The 23619-nt window shown below is 41.8% G+C and overlaps 1 protein-coding gene across 1 annotated transcript; it reads left to right on the top strand.

Moving 5' to 3' along the window:
* LOC129457327 (interleukin-6 receptor subunit beta) lies at window positions 1–22403 on the top strand. Its single transcript, XM_055230947.1, has 14 exons — window positions 1–49; window positions 3755–3890; window positions 6505–6659; window positions 9436–9599; window positions 10904–11069; window positions 11682–11758; window positions 13208–13439; window positions 16329–16523; window positions 17411–17515; window positions 19045–19185; window positions 19929–20057; window positions 20123–20219; window positions 20298–20376; window positions 21810–22403. The coding sequence occupies exons 1-14, from the start codon at window positions 1–3 to the stop codon at window positions 22401–22403; spliced, it is 2319 nt and encodes a 772-aa protein (XP_055086922.1).
* The last annotated feature ends 1216 nt before the right edge of the window (window positions 22404–23619 follow it).

The raw sequence follows: 23619 nt of genomic DNA, 5'->3' as shown, positions 1-23619 counted from the left end.
ATGGCGTGGAGGCTGTGGGCGGGGCTGCTCGCCGTGGGCTCTTTTGTGGGTACGTTTGAATCATTTTATTAAAGTTTATTTTCAAACTCTCAGGTGGAAATCGTGTGTGACTGACAGAGTCTTTGTGGACGTCCTTGTCTTTTCTAAACACAAACGATCGAGTTGTTTTGGTTTGAAAAGTTTGACGTGAGAAAAACACAAAGATTCAAATCATTGATGAGTTTTTCATTCTATAAAAACATCAGTTACAGTTTTATCCTCGTCACGTCTGAAAACTCTGGACACGTTCAGATGGAACATTTACACTTTATCTTCATATGTTTGTTTTCTTCTTTTGCGTCTCTTCTTTTACTTTGACATTTACACACGTCTGTCATGTGTCTCACACTTTTGTGCGTCATCTGTTCTGACACACACTTCATGTGGTAAATATTAATGTTTGCAAAATTAAAATACGAAAAAAAACGTCATCGGGCAAAATTGTATCAGGTGAAATACTCGTACAATAAAAGTAAACAGAAGTATTTATGAATGTAACTGAATAATAATCCATGGATTTAATGGGCCTCATGTTTGTGATCAATAAAAGTCAAATCACTTCATATTTGGACAGTTTGTTCTAAACTGATCAGTGTTTTTCTCATCAACTTGAGTTTATTTTTTATAATGTCATAATGTGACACATGATTATGTCACATTAAAGGAGCAAAAAAGTCAAAGTTTTTTACAGAAAAGAAAAGACAATAAAATCACAATAAAACAAATCAAAACAGAAATAATCATCTTAAAATGAACATTAAAAGAGAGTCCTTTTGGGTCCTGGTTCAGTCCTGGTTTAGTCCTGGTTTATTGACACATAGTGACGTTGTTTCTATTTTCTTTTCTATATCTTGGTGTTTTGTTTGTTGATGTTTGTCAGAGTCGCACACGTGTCTCATTTGTCTGGTCAGATTCTAAACACTTTGTCATTCTGTCCATCCCCAGTTCAGAGGAAACAGAAGCTTCTTCCTGAAACTTTGGTTCTGTAAAACTCGTCAGTCGAGATAAAAAAAACAGAACCATCAGAGCTGAGCCGAACTGAACCGAGCAAGTCCTAGAAATAACCCACAAGAAATGAAACCCGCGAAGTATCAGCTTTATTTTTACACTATTCTCTCTGTTTTTGTCTGTCAAACCCCTCACCACACACTTTATACACTTTTCTCACACAGGCGTTAACATTTTCTCACATTTCTCTCTCGTTTAAACTCTCTCAAAGTTCAAACCTTCGTAGGCGTCTTTGTCGGTGCAGAACGTTTCATCGACATTGTGGGTTTTGTCGGGGAGAAAACAAATCGCAAACGTACAGCACTTCAGAGTCACACTGAGATCCAACGTTTATGTAAATTTGTCTGAACACATTCTGTACTGGACAGGAGACACGGCACGGAGGAGACTGATGGACAATGGTCTACAGTCCAACAGCCAATCAGGACGCACGACACAATGGTCTACAGTCCAACAGCCAATCAGGACGCACGACACAATGGTCTACAGTCCAACAGCCAATCAGGACGCACGACACAATGGTCTACAGTCCAACAGCCAATCAGGACGCACGACACAATGCACGTTCATACACAGTACACACAGTACACACAGTACACAGAGTACACACAGTTGCAGTTTCTTCTCAGTTGTGACATTTTTGTTTATTTCTTGACTCTCAGTTTTAAACCACAGACTGAATCTGACTCAAACACAAACTGAACAAAAACTGTGTCGTTCTGAAGTTTGTGCAGCTCAGGGTTTTGTAGATTTACACAAACGTTTGTGTTTTAGATTGTGTTGTGTTTTAGATTGTGTTGTGTTTTAGATTGTGTTGTGTTTTAGATTGTGTTGTGTTTATTGTGGCATAAATTAGATTCAGTTTAATCTTTTATTGTCTTTATTTATTAACACACTTCAGAATGTGATTGTGTATCAGGCCTGGACAATATAAATATAGATATTGACCAAAAACGGTTTGATCTGTGATCGATAAAGTGATAAAATAATAAATAGGTTTATGTTTTGTGTTTAAGGCCGTTGTGTCGTTATATAAAATATTGTTTCTTTTGTGAGTCATTTGTTGTGACTCATTTGGTTTTGTCTAAAATAAATGTTTTAATAATAATCTGTGAAAGGGGGCGGAGCTTCTTCTGCTCCTTTTGTTTGTGTCGTAAAGTCAAGGCTCAGAACAGTTTTTATGTTAAACGTCTGATTCTTTTGTTTTTGACTTTTTAAATTGAACAAACAAAAAGAAATGACTTGAGCAACAAATGAAAACAATGAAAATAAACTTCTCAAATATTCTCACAGACATCGTTTCATCAGAACCAAATCTGCTTCAGTCCAGACGAGTTTCACTGAGGCCAGAGGTGAAAGTATTAAAGTACTGTATAAAGTACACATTTGAAGTATTTGTACTTTACTTTTGTAGATTCTAAAGTGGATACGTTTTACTTTTATTTTACTACATCTGAGAGCAGTATTTGTACTTTTACTCCACTACATTTATAACAGGACTGAAAAGTAAAAGTATTTTTATTCTTTTTTGAGATCTGCTGAAAACTCTGAGGGTTTATTTTTAACACATTTGTGTTTCAAGTGAACAGAAATAAATAAAAACAGTTGGAAACGAATCGATTCAGTCATTTCTGTTGAAGAAAAACTTTGTCACAAACTTTAACTTTTTACTCTAAGTGTCCCAGAACCACACGGGGCGACCTCCTGAATGACCTGCAGAGGGACCAAAGTAACAAAGGGACCATCAGTAACACACTACACCCCCAGGGACTCAAATCCTGCAGTGCCAGACGTGTCCCCTGTGAAGACAGGACATGTCCAGGCCCGTCTGAAGTTTGACAGAAGCATTTGGATGATCCAGAAGAGGATTGGGACAATGTCACAGGGTCAGATCAAACCAAAATACAACTGTTTGGTAAAAACTCCACGTGTCGTGTTTGGAGGAGAAAGAATGCTGCATCCAAAGAACATCAGACCTACTGTGAATCATGGGGGTGGAAACATCATGCTTTGGGGCTGTTTTTTCTGATGATCCCAAACACATCGCCCGGGCAACGAAGGAGTGGCTTCATAAGAAGCATTTCAAGGTCCTGGAGTGGCCCAGTCTCCAGATCTCAACCCCATAGAAAATCTTTGGAGGGAGTTGAAAGTCCGTGTTGTCCCAAAACATCACTGCTCTAGAGGAGATCTGCAGGAGGAACGGACCAAACTACAGCAACAGAGAAAACCTCTGGAGACAGAAAACGACCTGTCACTGCAACAAAGAGAATATAACAAAGTATGAGATGAACTTTTGTTATTGACCAAATGTTTATTTTACACCATAATTTACCAATATATTTTTAAAAAATCAGACAGTTTTATTCTTCTGCTCGTTCTGTCTCATAGTTGAAGTGAAACTATGATGAAAATTACAGGCGTCTCATCTTTTTAAGAGGGAGAACTTGAACAATTGGTGGATAAATAAATACTTTTGTGTCCCACTGTAAGTAATCGTCTCAGTGTCCTGAGAAAGGCCGCGTTTGTCCACATTTGTCCACGTTTGGCTCTGGTCACAGTTTGAAGCCCTTCAGCTTCAGTAAATCGTCTCTGCAGACGTGTGTTTTATTTGTGAGTTTATTTTGTTGAACAGAATCTTTTCACCGCACTCATATCTGTTGTTTAGACTTGGATTAGTTTAATAAACTGTTTTATTTTGTGTTCTCAGTGTTCTGCTCTGGCCTCAAAGCTCCTGCTCTGATTGGTTGTGTTTTCATCCACCGGGTCAATGTCACGTGTGATTGGACGCCCGGAGACGCCCAGACCACACACTACTCTCTGACTCTGCAGAGAATCACCCCACAGTGAGTCACCGGGACACGAGCCTCAGCACAAAACATTAAACACAGATGAGATTTATTTTACAGCTTCACCTTTTGAATCAAGTAAATCACCAAACTGCAAAATGTATTTACAATAAACTGTCAGAATATTGTCAAAATCTACTTTATTTATTCCAAAAGCACAAACCTGAGTGAGTTGGTGTCGTAATGTCTGGCGTAGTGCAGAACTCAGGGCATTTACAGTGTTTATTTACAGTTTGTGCAATAAGTGACAAGAGTTCATTAAACCAACGAGGAGCGGGAGCAGGGGGCGGGCCGGAGTCCGGGGATGCGTCGCGGAGGACAGGACCGGGACGAGGACAGGACCGGGACGAGGACAGGACCGGGAACGGAGCCAGAGAGAACCGAGCAGGAGCGGTCCGAGGAACGAGAGCCGGAGCGGGGAACGTGGAGCAAGCCAGAGTCCAAGACGAGACAAGGAGGTGAAGACAAGGAGTAGACTGTACCGGAGCCGAACCAGAGACCAGGAGCAGGGACGAGCGAGAGAGCAGGAATCTGAGGAGCAGCAAAATCCAGTCAGCATCAAAAAGTAGGTAACAAAGAAAACAAAAACAGAGCTGGAACATTCACGTTTGACACTTGAGCTGGTCCATCTTGTACCCGGCAGCAGGTGGAGGTGATTGTGCTGATGAGCTGCAGGTGCACGTGGGAGGAGCCAGGAACTCCACCCAGCTCCAGACTCAGACGGGTGAGGGAGGGGGAGAGCACAGGGAGACACAGGAGGCAGAGAAGGACATGGACAGAAACGTTTGACTTAAGTGTCGAGTTAAGATTTACACAAGTTTAAGATTAAAGGTTCTGATCCATGTTCTAATGATGTTAATGTGTCAGAAACACACTGGAGTTTTTTTTTTCATTCACATGTTTGAGTCACTTTATTATTAGTCTGTCACATCTACAAAGATCAAAACGCTCTGTTCCACCTTGTGATGTCATCAAGTGGTAGTTTTCATGTGAACATCTCCAGGACTGAAATGATCCAGATGATTCTGTAAATGAGGGTGGAGTTTAAAAACAGTGACAAACTGTGACTTTTTGGAGTTTCCTCCGTGTTATAATGTTACTCCCTCAGAAACTTGTCTGAAGAGTTTTATGTTTAATCCACACGTTTCAATGATCAGTGCAACTGATTAGACGAGGAGTGACTCTGGCGTGTTCTGCTCATCTTTAGCGTGTCTCTGTTGTGTCTCTGGCGTGTCTCTGGTGTGTCTCTGGTGTGTCTATGTCGTGTCTCTGTTCTGTCTCTGTCGTGTCTCTGTCGTGTCTCTGTCGTGTCTCTGTTGTGTCTCTGTCGTGTTCTGTCTCCTCGTCTTTATTCTTGAGGACTTTATTTCACACGTGTCAAACTGATGAAGTTCAGTCAGAGCCAAAAATAAAACTGGTGACGTTTAATAAACATGATAAACATTTGTGTGTTTTTTGGTCGTGTTGAGTCATAAACGTGGAGTTTGTCGTGACGTGTCACTTTTACGTGGAGTAAACTGAGTCCAACCTGTCGCCTCAGGAAATATAAAAATATATACAACACGTTTAAAACGTGCTCCTGAAAATGTGCATCACTGATGGAAATGTAGGAGTCACCACGACACACGTCTGTGTGAAATATGTAAATATGTAAATATTATAATTATGTGTTAATTATTAATAAAGTGTCAGTTTGAAGGATGTCAGTGCAAAGAAGAAACTCAAAAAAAATGACAAGTTTGATCATTTGTGTAGAGATCGAGTAAAGACACTTCCATCGATTAATCGGGGCGTGGCAAAAGCTCAACACTATTACAGTTACAGTTACTATTACTGTTACTATTACTGTCCCTATTCTCTGTGTATCTGACACAACCTGCACTGACAAACCTTCCCCTGCAGGGGGAGCTCACGCAGAAACTCTGTTTATATGAAGATCATGGGTTTAATCTGACTTTTTACAAATAAATACCAAATATTCAGTTACTTCATTCACTAACTTCTGCCCTGTGAACTAAATAAATGTCACAATGTCTGTCTTGCCTGTCCTCCTGTGTCCTCTCCCCCTCCCCTACCTGTCTGCCTGGAGCTGGGCGGAGTCCCTGACTCCTCCTGCACGCGCCTGGAGCGCATCACCACAATCACCGAACGTGCCTGTTCTCCCGCTCGTTCCTGCTCCTGCCTCTGCGCTCCAGCTCTGGTAAAGTTCACCCTTTGTCTTCGCCTCCTGTCCCGTCTGGGTTCCCGGCTCGTCTCCTCCGCCTTGGCTCTCACCTGTTGGATTATTCCTGCTCGGTCTCTCCTGGTCCTGTTCCTGGTCCCGTCTTGTCCCGGTTCTGGTCTGTCCTACCTTGTCCCGTCCTGCTCCCGCTCTGCCTCCTGCCCCCAGTTGTGACTATTACTATTGACTTTGAATCCCGCACCTTGTAAATAAAACACTGTAAATCTGTCCCTTTGGTCCTACACCCACAATACCACAATAAAAAGTGGATTCAGGCTAATTCTGGGTAATTTTTACTGATTTCGATGAAACGATGAAGGACTACGGCCCTGGACGTGTCAGTGATCATTTCTCTGTTTTTCTCTGTTTTTCTCTGTTTTTGTGCTGTAGGTTAAAGCTCTGGACGTGCTCCACCTTAAACACCACCTGTACGGTGCAGATGGAGCAGCTCTCTGTCAACTATAACTTCTGTGTCAGCGTCACAGCTCACGGTCGTCATGGCGACGTCACGACTGCCCCGCGGTGTCAGACGGGAGTTAATGAAAGTGAGAGAGTGAGAGAGTGTTTAATGAAGTGAGAGAGTGTTTAATGAAGTGAGAGAGTGAGAGAGTTTAATGAAGTGAGAGAGTGAGAGAGTGTTTAATGAAGTGAGAGAGTGAGAGAGTGAGAGAGTGTTTAATGAAGTGAGAGAGTGTTTAATGAAGTGAGAGAGTTTAATGAAGTGAGAGAGTGAGAGAGTGTTTAATGAAGTGAGAGAGTGAGAGAGTGTTTAATGAAGTGAGAGAGTGAGAGAGTTTAATGAAGTGAGAGAGTGAGAGAGTGTTTAATGAAGTGAGAGAGTGAGAGAGTGTTTAATGAAGTGAGAGAGTGAGAGAGTTTAATGAAGTGAGAGAGTGAGAGAGTGTTTAATGAAGTGAGAGAGTGAGAGAGTGTTTAATGAAGTGAGAGAGTGAGAGAGTTTAATGAAGTGAGAGAGTGAGAGAGTTTAATGAAGTGAGAGAGTGAGAGAGTGTTTAATGAAGTGAGAGAGTGAGAGAGTGTTTAATGAAGTGAGAGAGTGAGAGAGTGTTTAATGAAAATGAGAGAGTGAGAGAGAGTTTAATGAAGTGAGAGAGTGAGAGAGTGTTTAATGAAGTGAGAGAGAGAGAGAGTTTAATGAAGTGAGAGAGTGAGAGAGTGTTTAATGAAGTGAGAGAGTGAGAGAGTGAGAGAGTGTTTAATGAAGTGAGAGAGTGTTTAATGAAGTGAGAGAGTTTAATGAAGTGAGAGAGTGAGAGAGTTTAATGAAGTGAGAGAGTGAGAGAGTGTTTAATGAAGTGAGAGAGTGAGAGAGTGTTTAATGAAGTGAGAGAGTGAGAGAGTGTTTAATGAAGTGAGAGAGTGAGAGAGTTTAATGAAGTGAGAGAGTGAGAGAGTGTTTAATGAAGTGAGAGAGTGAGAGAGTGTTTAATGAAGTGAGAGAGTGAGAGAGTTTAATGAAGTGAGAGAGTGAGAGAGTTTAATGAAGTGAGAGAGTGAGAGAGTGTTTAATGAAGTGAGAGAGTGAGAGAGTGTTTAATGAAGTGAGAGAGTGAGAGAGTGTTTAATGAAAATGAGAGAGTGAGAGAGAGTTTAATGAAGTGAGAGAGTGAGAGAGTGTTTAATGAAGTGAGAGAGAGAGAGAGTTTAATGAAGTGAGAGAGTGAGAGAGTGTTTAATGAAGTGAGAGAGTGAGAGAGTGTTTAATGAAGTGAGAGAGTGAGAGAGTGTTTAATGAAGTGAGAGAGTGAGAGAGTGTTTAATGAAGTGAGAGAGTGTTTAATGAAGTGAGAGAGTGAGAGAGTTTTTAATGAAGTGAGAGAGTGAGAGAGTGTTTAATGAAGTGAGAGAGTGTTTAATGAAGTGAGAGAGTGAGAGAGTTTAATGAAGTGAGAGAGTGAGAGAGTGTTTAATGAAAGTGAGAGAGTGAGAGAGTGTTTAATGAAGTGAGAGAGTGAGAGAGTTTTTAATGAAGTGAGAGAGTGAGAGAGTGTTTAATGAAGTGAGAGAGAGAGTGTTTAATGAAGTGAGAGAGTGAGAGAGTTTAATGAAGTGAGAGAGTGAGAGAGTGTTTAATGAAAGTGAGAGAGTGAGAGAGAGTTTAATGAAGTGAGAGAGTGAGAGAGTTTAATGAAGTGAGAGAGTGAGAGAGTTTAATGAAGTGAGAGAGTGAGAGAGTGTTTAATGAAGTGAGAGAGTGAGAGAGTGTTTAATGAAGTGAGAGAGTGAGAGAGTGTTTAATGAAGTGAGAGAGTGAGAGAGAGTTTAATGAAGTGAGAGAGTGTTTAATGAAGTGAGAGAGTGTTTAATGAAGTGAGAGAGTGAGAGAGAGTTTAATGAAGTGAGAGAGTGTTTAATGAAGTGAGAGAGTGAGAGAGTTTAATGAAGTGAGAGAGTGAGAGAGAGTTTAATGAAGTGAGAGAGTTTTTAATGAAGTGAGAGAGTGAGAGAGTTTTTAATGAAGTGAGAGAGTGAGAGAGTGTTTAATGAAGTGAGAGAGTGAGAGAGTGTTTAATGAAGTGAGAGAGTGAGAGAGTGTTTAATGAAGTGAGAGAGTTTTTAATGAAGTGAGAGAGTGAGAGAGTGTTTAATGAAGTGAGAGAGTGAGAGAGTGTTTAATGAAGTGAGAGAGTGAGAGAGTGTTTAATGAAGTGAGAGAGTGAGAGAGTGTTTAATGAAGTGAGAGAGTGTTTAATGAAGTGAGAGAGTGTTTAATGAAGTGAGAGAGTGAGAGTTTTTAATGAAGTGAGAGAGTGAGAGAGTTTAATGAAGTGAGAGAGAGAGAGTGTTTAATGAAGTGAGAGAGAGAGAGAGTTTAATGAAGTGAGAGAGTGAGAGAGTGTTTAATGAAGTGAGAGAGTGAGAGAGTGTTTAATGAAGTGAGAGAGTGAGTGAGAGTTTAATGAAGTGAGAGAAGCTGAAGGTGAAATAAACCCTGATTAAAGAGGCAGTGTGTAACTTTTTTCCAGTGGAGTACACGACCCGCTCGTCTCCATGGAGATGTTTTTGTTTTGTCCCACGTGTTTTCTGCTCATGGGGACACGTCTCATGTGACGTGTGGACACACATACAGCAGGTTTAATGCCACTGTGGAACATTTGAGGCAAAGCAACAGCATCTCCATGGAGACAGTGGATGAACCCTCCACCAAAAAAGGTACATAGTGCATCTTTAACCCAAGAAAGTCCACTGAGGGACATGTATTTTATCTCTTTATGTTCACCCAGTCACCAGAGAGTCACCAGTTTGAGTCTCACTGATGATACGAGGATAAAAATACTGTAAATATTCTGTTTTTTCCAGTAAAGTTACATCCTGTAACATTAAACAGCGTCACTCAAGTGTCCGGCCGACCGCGATGTCTGACCCTGACATGGCAGAAAAGAGAAGTTCTGTTTCTGATCCCGACAAGTCAGATCTACGAAGGGAGGCTGAGGTCTCAGGTGGAGCTCCGAGCCCACGGACAGGTGTGTGTGTGTGTGTGTGTGTGTGTGTGTGTGTGTGTGTGTGTGAACAGTCAGGTGTTTATTTATTATATATCACATTATACGTGTGTTTGTTTGTGTTTATTTATTATATATCACATTATACGTGCGTTTGTGTTTATTATATATCACATTATACGTGCGTTTGTGTTTATTATATATCACATTATACGTGTGTTTGTGTTTATTATATATCACATTATACGTGTGTTTGTGTTTATTTATTATATATCACATTATACGTGTGTGTGTTTGTGTTTATTTATTATATATCACATTATACGTGCGTTTGTGTTTATTATATATCACATTATACGTGTGTTTGTGTTTATTTATTATATATCACATTATACGTGTGTTTGTTTGTGTTTATTTATTATATATCACATTATCGATCACAGGCGTCACAAGTGAAATATAAAAGTCAAACGTCACTGAAACAGACATGAGCTGCTTAAACTAAAGATTCACTATGACATTTTTCTGCTGGAGTCCACCACCTGCTCGTCTCTATGGAAATGTTACTACTATGCCTGAAATGTTGCAGAATGTGGCATTAGATCTGTGGAGAGGCGAGCTCAGAGTGCACCTGTATCTGAACAAATGAAAGAGTCAAACCCACAGTGTGATTAAACAGATGACTGTTCAGTCGTTTCCTCCAGTCTGTCGCTCTGAGGATGGACATTTTAGGCGTTACCACGGCGACACAATGCACACGTCAGTAAACACTGTCAAAGTTTGAAGATTGTCTGAAAACTCAAGAAAAAATACAAAATGGATTTAAACGACAGTCGGTCCGAGCTCATTCGGTTTAAGTGTTTGATTTTCAACAAAAACTGTGTGACCAGCTGGAAAAGCTAATGCTAATGCTAATGCTAGTGCTAATGCTAACTTGTGACTGTCATTTTATGTGTGAGACTTAGGCTCTTTATGGTCAGATTGTGTTAAAATAAAGCTCAGACAGAGCAGTGCCTCCCGTTAGAATCACACCCCAGAGTGTTCTGTGGATGATTGTGTGTGTGATTGTGTGTGTGATTGTGTGTGTGATTGTGTGTGTGATTGTGTGTGTGATTGTGTGTGTGTGATTGTGTGTGTGATTGTGTGTGTGATTGTGTGTGTGATTGTGTATGTGATTGTGTGTGTGATTGTGTGTGTGTGATTGTGTGTGTGATTGTGTGTGTGATTGTGTGTGTGTGATTGTGTGTGTGATTGTGTGTGTGATTGTGTGTGTGATTGTGTGTGGATTAAATGTTTAATCTGTATTCTTTTGTTGTTCGTCACTAAAGGCGGGTGTGAGCGTGGTTAACGTGACGGTGACCAGCTTCAGTTTTGTGGCGTGCGTGTTCCGCCCGTACACCGAGTACACGCTCAGGCTCCGGCATCGTTACCATAGCGACCGCAGTCCGTGGAGCCAATGGAGCAACGAGCTCCACGGCCGGACGGGAGAGGACGGTAACGTACACACACGCCGTCTGCAGCCGCACGGGCAAAACGCTCGTTTATTTTCTGATGCTTTTCTTCATTAAAATGTGATGGATTTGCCTGAAATGTTCCACAGTACGGCATTAAACACATCTGTCTTATTTCATTCCTTAAAAACGCCTCGTGAAACCTGCAGATCTGGTTCTTTGTCCTGTGGCGTCAACGTTTTCTCCTACACTTTTGATTTCCAAAGTGTTTGAGCAATAAAAAACTGCAGTGGAATAATTGGGCGTTAGATTATTTTAATAAGTTTAATGAGTTTAATGAGTTTAATGCCACACTGTGGAACATTCCAGGCAAAGTAATGACCTGCTCTGTGCCCGGTGCTTCTCCTTAAATCAAATCTTTCTGGCTCATAATTTTAATGAACCAATATTATAATAAAACGTCCCAGTGGAAAAGTCATTTTGTGTTTTATTTGTTCATCTCGTGTTTGTTTGATTTAAAATAATAAATCCTGACGTCGTTACATGATCTGATTTCGTTACATAATCTGATTTCGTTACATGATCTGATTTCGGTACATGATCTGATTTCGGTACATGATCTGATTTCGTTACATAATCTGACTTGGTGTTTCAGCTCCGTCTTCGGCGCCGATGTTCTGGAGACGAGTTATTGAGCGAGACGGACACAGACTCACGTCTCTGATGTGGAAGGTAAAGTTAAAACGACCGAACGGAGGAACATTTGACTTTATGAACTTTATAAATTTAATCATCACGTCGTTTATTTCTCTCGTCGTTATTAGTTTGTGTTTCCAAACGAAGCAGAAGAAAATAAACTCCACACGTCTGAGAATCTAAAACAAAATAAAAATGTACAACTGTTTCACTGAGCAAAGTACTTCATATTACTGTGGAGGAAGTACTCAGTTTTATTAAGTAAAAGTACAAGTACAGAGGTAAAAAGGTATAAAAGTATCACATTAAACTGCTTTTATTAAAGTAAAAGTATTTAAGTACCATTCAAAAATGTACTTTAAATATTAACACGTGTGAAATATTTTTACTCTTAAAGTGTTAAATTTAGTGATATTGATTCAAAAATTATACTTTTTTGGTGAACAGTAAAAACATGAATCAATATTTTAATTGTTCTGATGAGTTTTGTGTTTTTATTTTTGTTTTGCTCAAAGCCGAAGCTTCAACTCCAAAAGTTTAATAAAATAACTCCTCAAATCAAATGTAGTGGAGCAGAAAGTACAGATACTGCTAAAAAGTACACACTGTATCATGTACTTAAAGTACAGTACTGTATTTTCTGGAGTATAAGTCGCACCAGGAAAAACATGAAGAAAAAACAAATATTTCACTTATAAATCTGAGGATAAGTCGCACGTCGGCCAAAGTATAAAAAGTGCGACTTATGCTCCAGACTCCCCCGGACACTGAACAATAAAACACATTTTATTACAATAAAAACTGTTCATCAGTGACACCAGAAAAACACAAATGTCCTGAGTCCAGTGTTTGAGTCTGGACACATTTAAAAATGATTCTGTGCAGTTTTTTACAGAAAAAAGAACAAATGAACCAGACTCATGTTTTATCTGAACTTCTCCAGAGTCTGAGCTGATTCTGTTTCACTTCAGACTCAGTGAATCTGAGGAATGAGATTATTATTATTATTATTATTATTATTATTATTATTATTATTATTATTATTATTATTATTAATACATCAACTCACGTCAGTATGGATTATTAATACTACATGATGCTGGAGCTGTTTCCACGGCGACACGACGCAAACTCTGTCAAACATTTAGAGTCTGAAAACTCAAGAAGAAAATACAACATGTGTTTAAAATGTGCTCTGAGCTCATGGTCCAGTTTGATTTTCAACAAAAAGGTGAAAGTGACTCACTGAAAAACTGATGGCTAATGCTAATGCTAACACTAATGCTAATGCTAATGCTAATACTTATGCTCCAGATTTATTCTCCGACAAATACAGTCATGAAAAGTCTCAGCTCCTAAATCCTGATTCCTTCTTAAATGATTTGTTCATGTTTATTACATCAGTGCCGTTTTCATAAAGTTCATAAATTATTACGTCTTCAGAATCTCAGATGATGTCATAACCTCAGTGGCGTTTGTTTGTAGCCCCTCCCCCTCGGCTCGGCCAATGGGAGAGTCCTGTTCTACAACGTGACGTGTTTGGATGAAAACGCTCGACTTCTTCCAGACAAAGGAAACTGCAGCGATCTGGACTTTTCTCGTTCCTCGTGTTTGTTAAATCTGCCTCTTGGACGCTGCTCCTGCTCCGTCTCCGCCTCCACCTCGGCCGGAGCGTCGCCACAGACACAGATCTGGTTCGGTAAAGAGCGAGACCGAGGCGAGTACTTCAACTTTTACAAATACCACAAAGAAAATGCACATTTATCTCCTGTTATTGCTGCGCTTTAGAGCGGATGTGACGAGTGAATGTCTCTCCTGGATCTGATCATTATGTCACTTTTCTGAGGGGGAGGGGCCACCTGCTGGTCTCCATGGAGATGTCAGAGCTTTGTCTGGAATGTTCCACAGTGTTAAACTTATCCATCTACTGTGTTTTTATTGCTCAAAACAAACTTGAAAAACAAACGTCCAGTGTCCTCGCCTCTCCACAGATCTGACCTGTGACACGGCCATGTGTCTTCAGTCTCCATGGCGACAGTTTAAACTCTTTACTGTGGAACATTCCAGGCAACAGCATTTTTGTGGAGAATAGTCTGTGTCAGTTCAAGTTAACTCCTCCACTTGGGGCAGAGACTCTCCACCCGGAGAGAGCAAACCACCTTTTTCCGGTCGAGAACCATGGCCTCGGATTTGGAGGAGCTGATTCTCATCCCAGACACTTCACACTCGGCTCAAACCGCCCCAGTGCTGCAGGTCCTGGCTCGAAGAAGCATCAGGACAACATCATCTGCAAACAGCAGAGATGAAATCCTGTGGTTCCCGAACCAGACCCCCTCCGGCCCCTGAACCAGACCCCCTCCGGCCCCTGAACCAGGCCCCCTCCGGCCCCTGAACCAGGCCCCCTCCGGCCCCTGGCTGCGCCTAGAAATTCTGTCCATAAATATAATGAACAGAACCGGTGACAAAGGGCAGCCCTGGCGGAGTCCAACATGCACCAGGAACAGGTCTGACTTACTGCCGGCAATGAGAACACAGCTCCTGCTCCGGTCATACAGGGACCGGACAGCCCTTAGCAAAGAGCCCCGGACCCCATACTCCCAGAGCACCCCCCAAAGGACACCACGAGGGACACGGTCGAATGCCTTCTCCAGATCCACAAAACACATGTGGACTGTGGCAAACTCCCATGAGCCTCGAGGACCCGATGGAGAGTATAGAGCTGGTCCAGTGTTCCACGACCAGGACGAAAACCACACTGCTCCTCCTGAATCCGAGGTTCGACTATCGGTCGGATTCTCCTCTCCAGTCCCTGGAATAGACCTTACCGGGAAGGCTGAGGAGTGTGATTCCCCTGTAATTGGAACACACCCTCCGGTCCCCCTTCTTATACAGAGGGACCACCACCCCGGTCTGCCATTCCACAGGTACTGTCCCCGACCGCCACGCGATGTTGCAGAGACGTGTCAGCCAAGACAGTCCCACAACATCCAGAGACTTGAGGTACTCAGGACGGATCTCGTCCACCCCCGGAGCCTTGCCACCGAGGAGCTTGCCAACCACCTCAGTGACTTCAGCCAGGGTGATGGACGAGTCCGCCTCTGGGTCCCCAGTTTCTGCTTCCTCCTCTGAAGACGTGACAGTGGGATTGAGGAGATCCTCAAAGTATTCCTTCCACCGCCCGACAACATCCCCAGTCGAGGTCAGCAGCTCTCCACCCGCACTGTAAACAGTGTTGGTGAAGCACTGCTTCCCCCTCCTGAGGCGTCGGACGGTTTGCCAGAATCTCTTTGAGGCCGTCCGATAGTCCTCCTCCATGGCCTCCCCGAACTCCTCCCAACCCCGAGTTTTTGCCTCTGTGACCGCCCGAGCCGCGGCACGCTTGGCCCGCCGGTACTCATCAGCTGCCTCAGGAGTCCCACGAGCCAACAAGGCTCGATAGGACTCCTTCTTCAGCTTGACGGCATCCCTTACTTCCGGTGTCCACCACCGGGTTCGGGGATTGCCGCCGCGACAAGCACCACAGACCTTACGACCACAGCTACGAGCAGCCGCATCGACAATAGAGGTGGAGAACATGGCCCACTCGGAGTCCATGTCTCCAACCTCCCCCGGGATCAGGGAGAAGCTCTCCCGGAGGTGGGAGTTGAAGACCCCCCTGACGGAGGGCTCCGCCAGACGTTCCCAGCAGACCCTCACAATACGCTTGGGCCTGCCAGGTCTGTCCGGCTTCCTCCTCCGCCAGCGGATCCAACTCACCACCAGGTGGTGATCAGTTGACAGCTCAGCCCCTCTCTTCACCCGCAGAGTGGCCGGGCGCACCCTTAGGGATAGGGTGAGGAGCTCGGTCACACGGGAGGAGCTCAGAGTAGAGCCGCTGCTCCTACACGTTGAGAGGAACCAGCTGAGGTGGCTCGGGCATCTGCTCAGGATGCCTCCTGGACGCCTCCCTAGGGAGGTGTTCTGGGCATGTCCCACCGGGAGGAGGCCCCGGGGAAGACCCAGGACACGCTGGAGGGACTATGTCTCTCTGGCCTGGGAACGCCTTGGGGTCCCACCGGAGGAGCTGGAGGACGTGTCCGGGGTGAGGGAAGTCTGGGAGTCCCTGCTCAGACTGATGCCCCCGCGACCCGGCCCCGGATAAGAGGAAGAAAATGGATGGATGGATGGATAGTTCAAGTTAAAGGTTAAAGTGTGAAATGTGGCAGAAGCTCCAGTGGAAAAGTTCCAGAGTGGAGCTTTTACAGATGTTTGTGTTTTTACATTTCAGGTTTTGGATTTGTCTGTTTTTTAAAGTTTCTCATGATGTTCGTTTTGGTGCAGGATCCATCAGCTTGTTTCCATGGAGATTTTATTGCTTGTAAAGCCCCTAAGTGTGGCATTAAGTTATGTAAATTATGTAGAGGAGCGTTACAGGTCAGATCTCTGGAGCGGGGACCCTCCTGTTTTTTAAAGATGTAAAGATTCACTTCAGTTTTAATGTTTTTCAGATTTAAGGCTGAGCTGTAACGTCTCCGTAGAGACGAGTCGGCGGTGAACTCCTCACGAGGAAAGTTCCCTCGTGCAGCTTTAAGATTCCTTCATAATCTCGTGTTTATCGTCTCCTCAGAGTCTCCTCCTCGTCCGAGTCGACTGAACGTGACGCCGCTGGACGACGCGTGTCTGAGTCTGTCCTGGGCTCCGCCTCCAGACGCGGCGTCTCTCTGTGGGTTTGTGGTCCAGTGGTTTGTGGTGACGCAGAGAAACGGCGCCCCCTACCACTGGGAACGAGTCAACGGCTCCACGACGACCGTGAACATCACAGGTGTGAAAACGCCGTCAGATACTGAAGGAAAATCACCACGAAACAAAACACAACAACACACAGACAAAACACAACAAAACACAACAACACACAGAAAAAACACAACAACACACAGACAAAACACAACAACACACAGACAAAACACAACAACACACAGACAAAACACAACAACACACAAACATCTGACAAAACACGAACGAACGAGTGGATCAGGAGAAAAACAAGGAAGAGTTTTTTTTATTTTGTTTGTCATTTATTTTTTATTCTTTTGTAAAACTGGAGCATAAATGTGTCTGTTTTGTGTCAGGCTCATTTACATCTGCAGAACAACAACAACACAACAACAACAAGAGACAAAACACAACAACACACAAACACGTGATAATGGGTGAAACACAAACAGTACACATAGACACACACACACACACACAGTACAGTTACACTTTTGGCTGCTCTTGTTTCATGTCGTTCAGTCACTTTAAAAAAAAAACAAAAAAACATTTGTATTTTACATTTTTAAAATGTCAAAAGTTTAACCTCAGCCACGTTTTTAAAAAGACAAACTGTTTGAAATGTCTCAATGTGATTAAAATAATATTATTATATTATTATTTCATCATATTTGACTTTGAGACGGAGCAGAAAATATAATAAATATATTAAATATAATAAATATCCAAGAGGAGGAAACACAGATGTTTTGTCTGTTCCTCCTGCTCCTCAAACTCATGTTTCACTTTTATTCTTTTATAACATAAATCTGTATAAATGTTAAATCTGTATAAATATAAATAATATAATGTATAAATCTGTATAAATGTTAAATCTGTATAAATATAAATAATATAATGTATAAATGTGTATAAATGTGTGTCTTTTTCTGACAGAGGGACTGGAGCCGTTTCAACGTTTTGCAGTTTCAGTGTCAGCGATTTATGACGACGAGGAGCCAGGACAGAGTGAAACACAACATGTGTACACACGACAAGGAGGTACAACACACAACACAACACACACAACACAACACACAACACGACAAGGAGGTACAACACACAACACACACAACACGACAAGGAGGTACAACACAACACACAACACACACAACACGACAAGGAGGTACAACACAACACAACACACAACACACACAACACGACAAGGAGGTACAACACAACACACAACACAACACACGACAAGGAGGTACAACACAACACAACACACACAACACGACAAGGAGGTACAACACACAACACACAACACAACACACGACAAGGAGGTACAACACAACACACACACACAACACAACACACGACAAGGAGGTACAACACAACACAACACACACAACACACGACAAGGAGGTACAACACAACACAACACACAACACACACAACACGACAAGGAGGTACAACACAACACACAACACACACAACACACGACAAGGAGGTACAACACAACACACACAACACGACAAGGAGGTACAACACACAACACACACACAAAACACAACACACGACAAGGAGGTACAACACAACACACAACACAACACACGACAAGGAGGTACAACACACAACACACACAACACAACACACAACACGACAAGGAGGTACAACACACAACACGACAAGGAGGTACAACACACAACACACACAAAACACAACACACGACAAGGAGGTACAACACAACACACACAACACGACAAGGAGGTACAACACACACACAAAACACAACACACGACAAGGAGGTACAACACAACACACACTACACACGACAAGGAGGTACAACACACAACACACAACACACACAACACGACAAGGAGGTACAACACAACACACGACAAGGAGGTGAAACACACAACACACGACACACACAACACGACAAGGAGGTACAACACAACACAACACACACAAAACACAACACACGACAAGGAGGTACAACACACAACACACACAACACGATAAGGAGGTGAAACACACAACACACGACAAGGAGGTGAAACACACAACACGATAAGGAGGTGAAACACACAACACACACAACGCAGGGTCCAGGGGCAGGATCACTCAGGTACGAGGACGATCTGGCGCTGAGTGTCAGGTCCCGGCTCGTCTTATTCTCCTCAGGTGCGGCTGATTGTGGATTAGCCCCAGGTGTGTGTGGGAGGAGCCAGGTCTCCAGACTCAGACACGTGACCAAACGGGAAAAAATACACAAAATATGACAGACCAGGATCATGATGTTTAATTGTCTTCTCTCTGAGGGAGTCACTGCAGCTCTGACCTCCCAGAGCCTGAGGTCAGAGGTCATTTCCTACCGCTGTGGCCAAAGTCAGGACCAGAGGTGACAGACTATGGAACAGCGCCCTCTGTCTGTCCCTCCCTGGTATTTAACTGTGTGACCTGATTTATTTGTGTTTTATTCTTGTCCTGTCACTTTATCGTCTGTTTCTTGTTGAGTTTTTTGTGTGGTGCTTTGAGCTGAAGTTGTTTTTAAATGTTCTATATAAAGTTGTTTTGTGTGTGTACAGCGCCCTCTGCTGGCCCTCATGTGCGCGTGCAGACATCAGGCTTAAACGTGAGGCTCAGTTGGACGATTCCTGTGGAGAAACTTCATGGTTTTATTAAAAACTTCAGTCTTTACTACAGGACGACAGATCTGCCGCCCAAGAGTGAGTGAGACGTTTAGAATGACATTTCCTCATATTTAAGTTTTTAGAAACAATCACACGTTTGAATAAAGTCCTTCTGTTTTTGAGACTTGAGTTTCTGAAAATGTCTGTTTCCCCCCACCCCCTGTCTCCGCCCACTGCTCTGTACTTATTTGTGATTAGACCCTGGTTCAAAACGTCTTATTTATTTTTCAACAACAAAAATAAGTGAATGTTTCTCAGTTTGAGCAGGACGTCACGTTTGTGTTGATATTTGACTTAAACGACAGATAAAACTCGTTCTGTTTCAGGGTTTATTTTTTTGATCAGTGTCGACTCTGAAAGATGTTTTAATATTTCATTTAATCACTTTAGTATTTAATTTAGTCAGATTTTGTCCAGTTTTAACAGATTTTTCAGGCTCATTTTCAGTCAGATGTAGTTTATATTAAAGCTACGATATGTGTGTAATTTTATTATTTAATGTGACGACAAAGAGAAGAAGAAATTTAAGCCTTTTCACGTTTCTATTTTGAATGTCCCAAAAATTTATTTATTGTTTTTTTTTTACATTTATGTTTGTAAAAGTTTTTCTAAATTTGACTTCTTTCCTTTTCACCTGCAGCGTCTCGTTTAAATGTCACAGAAGACGACGAAATGGAAAAACTCATCCACAATTTTAAATGATTTTCAGTGATGTGACACAGTGCTCTGTCTCTGTCTCTGTCTCTGATTTGTTGTTTTTCTTGTCTTTTGTCTTTCAGGAGTGTTTCTTCCCGGGGACACGTGGCAGTCCTCTGTGTCTCTGTCCGCGGGACATTATGAGTTCTGGATGAGGGTCAGTACAGAGGTCGGGGAGGGGGAGGCCGGGCCGATCACCAGCGTGCACCTAAGTGAGCACAAACATTCAATCTGACGCCACGTGACTTTATTTTTGTGACGGTTTGGTTTGTTTTAGTCTCAGAGGACATGTCCCTGGTGACGTCTGTGCTCGTCCCTGTGTCTCTGCTGTCTCTGCTGCTCCTCTTCATCGGCTGTTTGGCAGAAAAGACCCTGTGAGCGACGTTATTCACTTTATTTTATCGCTTTAAATTCTCATCAGCTGCTATAATTTTGTGTTTATTTTTTTTCAGAGTAAAGAGAAAGTTGTGTGAGGACATTCCAGACCCGTCCCACAGCAGCGTGGCCAAGTGGAGCCCGAAGACGAAGACGGTACGAACGACAAACATTTTAATATTACAGTTGTCTCTCACTACGTCCTGATTGGCTGTTGGACTGTAGACCATTGTGTCGTGCGTCCTGATTGGCTGTTGGACTGTAGACCATTGTGTCGTGCGTCCTGATTGGCTGTTGGACTGTAGACCATTGTGTCGTGCGTCCTGATTGGCTGTTGGACTGTAGACCATTGTCCATCCGTCTCCTCCGTGCCGTGTCTCCTGTCCAGTACAGAATGTGTTCAGACAAATTTACATAAACGTTGGATCTCAGTGTGACTCTGAAGTGCTGTACGTTTGCAATTTGTTTTCTCCCCGACAAAACCCACAATGTCGATGAAACGTTCTGCACCGACAAAGACGCCGACGAAGGTTTGAACTTTGAGAGAGTTTAAACGAGAGAGAAATGTGAGAAAATGTTAACGCCTGTGTGAGAAAAGTGTATAAAGTGTGTGGTGAGGGGTTTTACAGACAAAAACAGAGAGAATAATGTGAAAAATAAAGATGATACTTCACGGATTATTTTTAGAACATAACCCCCGAGATAAACCAGGACCAGTGTAATATTTCAAAATAAACTTTATTTAAATCAGTGAAGTGCAGCTGTCATAGTTTTTGTCTGGTGGAATAAGAGTAAAAATACACGGCTGTAGTAATAATATAATAATATAATAGTAATAATAGTAAACGTAGTGTCACTGTGAGTACTGCAGTGGAACAGAGTACTGCACTGAAGTAAAGTACAGCTACCTCAGATTTATACTAGAGTACATTTTACAGTGTGTACTTTGTACTTTTACTTGAGTACATTTCAGAGCAGTATCTGTACTTTCTACTGCACTACATTTTGAACAGGACTGAAAATTAAAAGTATTTTTCTTATTGTGTGAGAGCTGCTGAAAAGGCTGAGTTTATTTTTACACATTTATAATTTCAACAAAACAAAAATAAAAAAATAAAAACAACTAGAAAAAAACAAAATTCAGCTCAAATCTGCGTCAAAATCACCAAATGTGCACCACATTCTTACTTTTTAATGTTTAAGTACATTTTTAAATGGGTACTTGAATACTTTTACTTCAGCAGATGTTTTCATGTGATGAGTAGTAGTAGTTGTAGTAGTAGTAGTAGTAGTAGTTGTAGTAGTAGTAGTAGTAGTAGTACTTTACTAAAAGATAAAACTATAGATTCAGTTGTTTGTATTGGACAAACTTCAGCTCAAATCTTCATTAAAATCTCTACATTTCTCTGACTAAATGTGACGTTAGAGTAAATGTTTGACCCTCGGTGTTTTCTCTGGAGTGAATCTCAGGATGTTTCACTTGTAAAACTTTCTCTCTCGTGTTTATTTATTTGCTTTTGTTCTTCCCAGGGTTTTTATTTATTTTTGTAGATTTAAATTTCTTTATAATTATTTTGATCCCGTTCCAGGGCCTGGCGTGTGTCAGTCCAGACACTAAATACTCTAAAGTTTTACTCCTCCAACGAGAACCTGACGCCCGTGAATCAGACCAGGACGAGTCGGAGTTTTACCTCAACTCCTCTCACCCCGACACTCCTCCGACCTACAAACCCTACACCCCTGAAACGCAGTCCTACCACCACAAAACTACAAACATGGCGGCGTTTCCCTCCTGTCCTGCTCTTTACTCCATCCTCCTCCCGTCGCCACCTGCTCCTCTGTCAGAGTCACACCACAGCTGCTCCCTGAGAGGAAAACGCCTCAAACCACCACCAGGGGGAGGTAGAGAGCTGCGAAACACCACCTCAGACACCACCTCAGACACCACCTCAGACACCACCTCAGACACCACCTCAGACACCACCTCAGACACCACCCACGTCCCACTGTACCAAAAGCAGCGCGCTAACGTTTGTCCTTATGATTTCACATCCGACTCTTCTCCTCAGCACAACTTTTCCTCGTCGCATTTACCTTTTCCTGATTTAATTCTGAAAGATTTAATGAATCTGTCCCAAACTTCAGCACAAAGTGACACTTATTTACCAATGGAACCTGTTTGACCTGGATCTAAACTCACGCAGCTGTGGATTTGTTTTGTAAACGACAATAAAACGATAAAATGTGACGTAATATTAAAGAAAAAGCAAAAAGTCAAATAATGTGAATAAATGAAAAGTCATGAAGCTCACGCAGCATTTAAGGAACTTTTCTGTCACTTTTGAGATGTTTCAGTCGCACGGTTCAGTGTCAGCCGTAAGTATCTCCATGGAGACGTGCAGATTGTATCACAAGGCTGAGTTACAGATCAGGTTTGTGGAGAGGCGAGCACACACTGTAAGAATGAATGTTTTCAGTGTATTTCTTTGTCATTTCTGTGTAATCCTGGAGTTATACAGGTCTGATCCAGAGTAAAAGATGAAATTAAATCAAATGGACAAATCGTTGGAGTGAAGACGTTTGACAAACATCTTCACTCAGCCACAGATTGAACAGATGCACTGGATTATTAACAGTTTTAAATCTTTTTTTTATTCTTTGTGCTTTATCTGATTGTGTTTCTTAAATATTTAGTCCTGTTTTTATCCTCGTGTCTCTGTGACTCAGAGGTTTGTCAATATTTTTGTGGCTGTTACTTTTCATAATATTTGTGCCTGTTTTATTAAAAAAAACAGTTTTGTACAGATTAATTCTATGATAACTGTGAATATGTTTAAGTGTGGGATCCAGAGAAATGTCCACTCTGAAAAATGTTTTAATATTTATTTAATCACTTTCCTCTTTAGAGTTTTAGTTGAGACGTTGCAGCGTCAAACTGTTTCTCCTCCACACGACGAGATGGAGAACTTCACGTCTGATTTAGTTTTAATTGATTTTTCAGGCACATTTTTAGTCAGATTTAGTTTATACTAAAACTACAATATTAAAAATCCACCGTTTAGTTTTATTAATTTTGTTATTTGAAAAAAGTCACATATAAGTCAAAATAAATACTGTAAACTTCATTGACACTTTGCCAAATAAAAATAAAAGTTAGAATAAATAAATAAAACGACAAACTACAGACCAGACATGAGAGACATATAATAATAATAATAATAATAATAATAATAATAATAATAATAATAATAGTATAAAATCATTTTAAATCTGTGTAATAATCCCAAATTTTGGCTGTTATGTTTATGCATTTTTTATTTATTTATTTATTTTTTTAGGTTAGTAAAAGTTTTTCTAAATTTCACCTGCAGCGTCTCGTCTAAATATTTTCAACTCATT

This window comes from Periophthalmus magnuspinnatus, chromosome 22 (assembly GCF_009829125.3).
Source record: "Periophthalmus magnuspinnatus isolate fPerMag1 chromosome 22, fPerMag1.2.pri, whole genome shotgun sequence".
NCBI lineage: Eukaryota > Metazoa > Chordata > Actinopteri > Gobiiformes > Gobiidae > Periophthalmus > Periophthalmus magnuspinnatus.
This window is presented reverse-complemented; position numbering and strand designations above follow the sequence as displayed.